We start from the raw sequence: 2,927 nt of genomic DNA on the forward strand, positions 1-2,927 counted from the left end.
GCCGGCTGTGGGGCCCCCAGGCTGCCGAGGGGCTGGGGTGCCAGTGCTGTTCCTCTCTGTAGGAGACGCAGCAGATCCCCACAGAGGAGGTGGTGCTGGAGGTGCTGCTCTCCAACGGGCAGAAGGTCAAGGTCACCATCCTGACGTCGGACCAGACAGAGGATGTCCTCGAGGTGCCACAGCTCTCCTGCTGGGTGGGACCAGCCCCTCCTGCTGCCTTCTGGGGTTTCCCACGTGGCTGGGGCTCTCTCAGCCTGGTAGCCCCCCCTGCCCTCCCCTGCCATCTGCCCACCCTGGAGCGGGGCTGACCTGGTGGGGCTGAAAGCTGGGAGCTGAAATGGGTGTGCTGCAGGGTGTGTCCGGGTCCAGACTGGTGTTTGGGGTCCCCTCGCTGTTTCCTGGTGGCAAGGAGCCCAGGCCTGGCCACAGGGCAGCGGAGGTGCTGCCTTCCTGCTGTTGGGAGAATGCACGTGGGCTGGGTCTTGCCACCATGTTGGGACTATGTTGGGACTATCCTGCTCTTCCTCCCAGGCTGTGGCCTCCAAGCTGGATCTGCCAGATGACCTGGTTGGCTACTTCAGCCTCTTCCTAGTGAGAGAGACCAAGGATGGAGCTTTCTCCTGTGAGTAGAGTCCACTGTGGTGGGACACGTGCTGTGCCCCCTGCCTGGAGTGAGGGGGCGCTTGGGCCCTGTCCTGGCTGGGGGGCACAGCTGTTCTCCTGGGGGCACCCTGGTGTTGGGGGCCATGGGGCTCCTGCTGCCCAGAGGTGCTGCTGAGCCGCTGTTTCCCCGCAGTTGTGAGGAAGCTGCAGGAGTTTGAGCTGCCCTACGTGTCAGTGACCAGCCTGCACAACCCCGAGTTCCAGATCATCCTACGCAAGAGGTGAGCGAGGCTCTGGGGCAGCACTGGGGTGGTGCCCAGGGCTCCTGGTTCCACAGAGGGACCCTCCCCTCCTGCCATTGCTGCCCACTGCCCAGGGCTCCCTGTTCCAAAGAGGGACCCTCCCCTACTGCCATTGCTGCCCACTGATGCTTTGGCCCCCAGGAACGCACCTGAGCATCCCTGACCGTGACACTGGAGCAGGGGCTGCCCTGCTGTGCTCAGCTCATTCCTGCCTTCCCATGGCAGCTGGTTTAGATGGGGAGCAGGGCACGGTGACTGATGGTTACCAGCCCACAGGAGGGTGATTTTCTCCTCACTGCAGTCAGGAGGTGGGGAGCAGGCTAACCCCTGTGGTTCCCTTCCAGCTACTGGGACTCGGCCTATGACGACGATGTGATGGAGCACCGTGTGGGGTTGAACTTGCTGTATGCACAGGTGAGGGTTGGTGTGGCACAGCCAGGTGAGGACGGACACTGCACCCCTTGGCCAGAGCTGTGCAGGGGCTCGGGGGGCTCCGGTCCCAGGCGCTCACCAACCTCTGCTGCCGGCAGACGGTGTCAGACATCGAACATGGGTGGATCCTTGTCAACAAGGAGCAGCACCGGCAGCTGAAGTCCCTGCAAGAGAAGGTCTCCAAGAAGGAGGTAGGACAGGGAACAGTGCCACGCCTGGGGCAGCTCTGGCTCTGCACCAGCCCTCTCCACATGATGTGTGGTACTGGGTGGTGTCCTGTTCCTGCCCGGGCGGGCGGCAGTGCTGAGCACCCCTGGCCCTGCCTGCAGTTCATCCGCCTGGCGCAGACCCTCAAGTACTACGGCTATCTCAAGTTCGACCCCTGTGTCACTGATTTCCCCGAGAAGGGCTGCCACGTCGTCGTCAGCGCCGGCAACAACGAGCTCAACTTCCAGGTGCGGCTGCCCAACGAGCAGATCAAGGAGGGCAGCTTCAAGGTCACACGCATGCGGTGCTGGCGGGTCACATCCTCGGTGAGTGACACCTGGAGAGCAGGGAAGGGGGCTGGGGGGGCTGGGCCAGGCTGGGCTGGCACCTCTTCCTAGGAAGGGTGCTGGCTCTGATGCCAGCTTCTGGCCCAGGAGGCCTGGAGAGAGTCTGAATCATGCCTTGGGGCTGAGGGGATCATTGGTGCGAGGACACTGGAGGGGACCTGACAGTGGCAGAAGACTGGTGGGCACTGGGCAGGTGTCCCACACTTGGCTTGGTGCTGCCCTCGAGCTGCACTGGTGTCTGCGGAGCTGCTCCTTCCCCTCTGGAGGCTCCCAGCCTTGGTGTGTGTCCTTGCAGGTGCCCATGAACAATGGCCCTTCGGGGAGCAGCCCAGGGAAGTCCGAGGTGAAACTGGAGTTGGCTTTTGAGTACCTGATGAGCAAGGACCGGCTGCAGTGGGTCACCATCACCAGCCCACAGGTAGCACTGCCTGCATGGCGGGCTGGGGGTGGCTGTGAGGGGAAGGGCTGGGCCCTGCACAGGGTGTGGGAAGGCTGTGGGGTGCATAGAGCCCCATGACACTTCTCCCTTGCAGGCCATCATGCTGAGCATCTGCTTGCAGTCCATGGTCGATGAGCTGATGGTGAAAAAATCTGGAGGCAGCATCCGCAAGGTGAGGGCTGGGGCTGGATGATGGCTCTGGAGTGGGATCCCAACCTGGCCCTGTGACTTCCTAGGGCCAGGACTGGGTCCTGAGGGCTCCCCTCAGGATGGGGCCAGCATCCCCAGGGCTGGTTACAAGCCCAGGGCTGACGCTGGGCCCCTGTGGCTGAGCTGAGCTGCTCCTGCAGATGTTCCGGCGGCGGGTGAACGGGGCCCTGCGGCGCTCGGACAGCCAGCAAGCTGTGAAGTCACCCCCGCTGCTGGTGAGTGGGACCCTGCAGCCCTGGGGCAGGGGGGACACATGCAATCACAGGCTCTGACGGGTTGTGAACCAGAACTCACTGCCGCCAGAAGAGGCACTGTCCCCGTGGCAGGGCTGGGGCAAGCCCAGAGGACAGCAGGGCTGTGCTGCCCTGCTTCCAGAGCCCTGAGAAG

General features: G+C 63.6%; 1 protein-coding gene across 1 annotated transcript in view; it reads left to right on the plus strand.

Moving 5' to 3' along the window:
• Positions 1 to 2,927, plus strand: part of SNX17 (sorting nexin 17) — a 5,447-nt gene that overhangs the window by 1,584 nt on the left and 936 nt on the right. The window contains 9 exon segments of the mRNA XM_031065039.1: positions 49 to 173; positions 532 to 622; positions 797 to 884; positions 1,250 to 1,319; positions 1,436 to 1,528; positions 1,667 to 1,870; positions 2,187 to 2,309; positions 2,425 to 2,502; positions 2,681 to 2,755. Coding sequence (XP_030920899.1) covers positions 49 to 173; positions 532 to 622; positions 797 to 884; positions 1,250 to 1,319; positions 1,436 to 1,528; positions 1,667 to 1,870; positions 2,187 to 2,309; positions 2,425 to 2,502; positions 2,681 to 2,755 — 947 coding nt within the window.

The sequence above is a fragment of the Geospiza fortis genome, unplaced genomic scaffold (assembly GCF_000277835.1).
Source record: "Geospiza fortis unplaced genomic scaffold, GeoFor_1.0 scaffold1103, whole genome shotgun sequence".
NCBI classification, from domain to species: Eukaryota; Metazoa; Chordata; class Aves; order Passeriformes; family Thraupidae; genus Geospiza; species Geospiza fortis.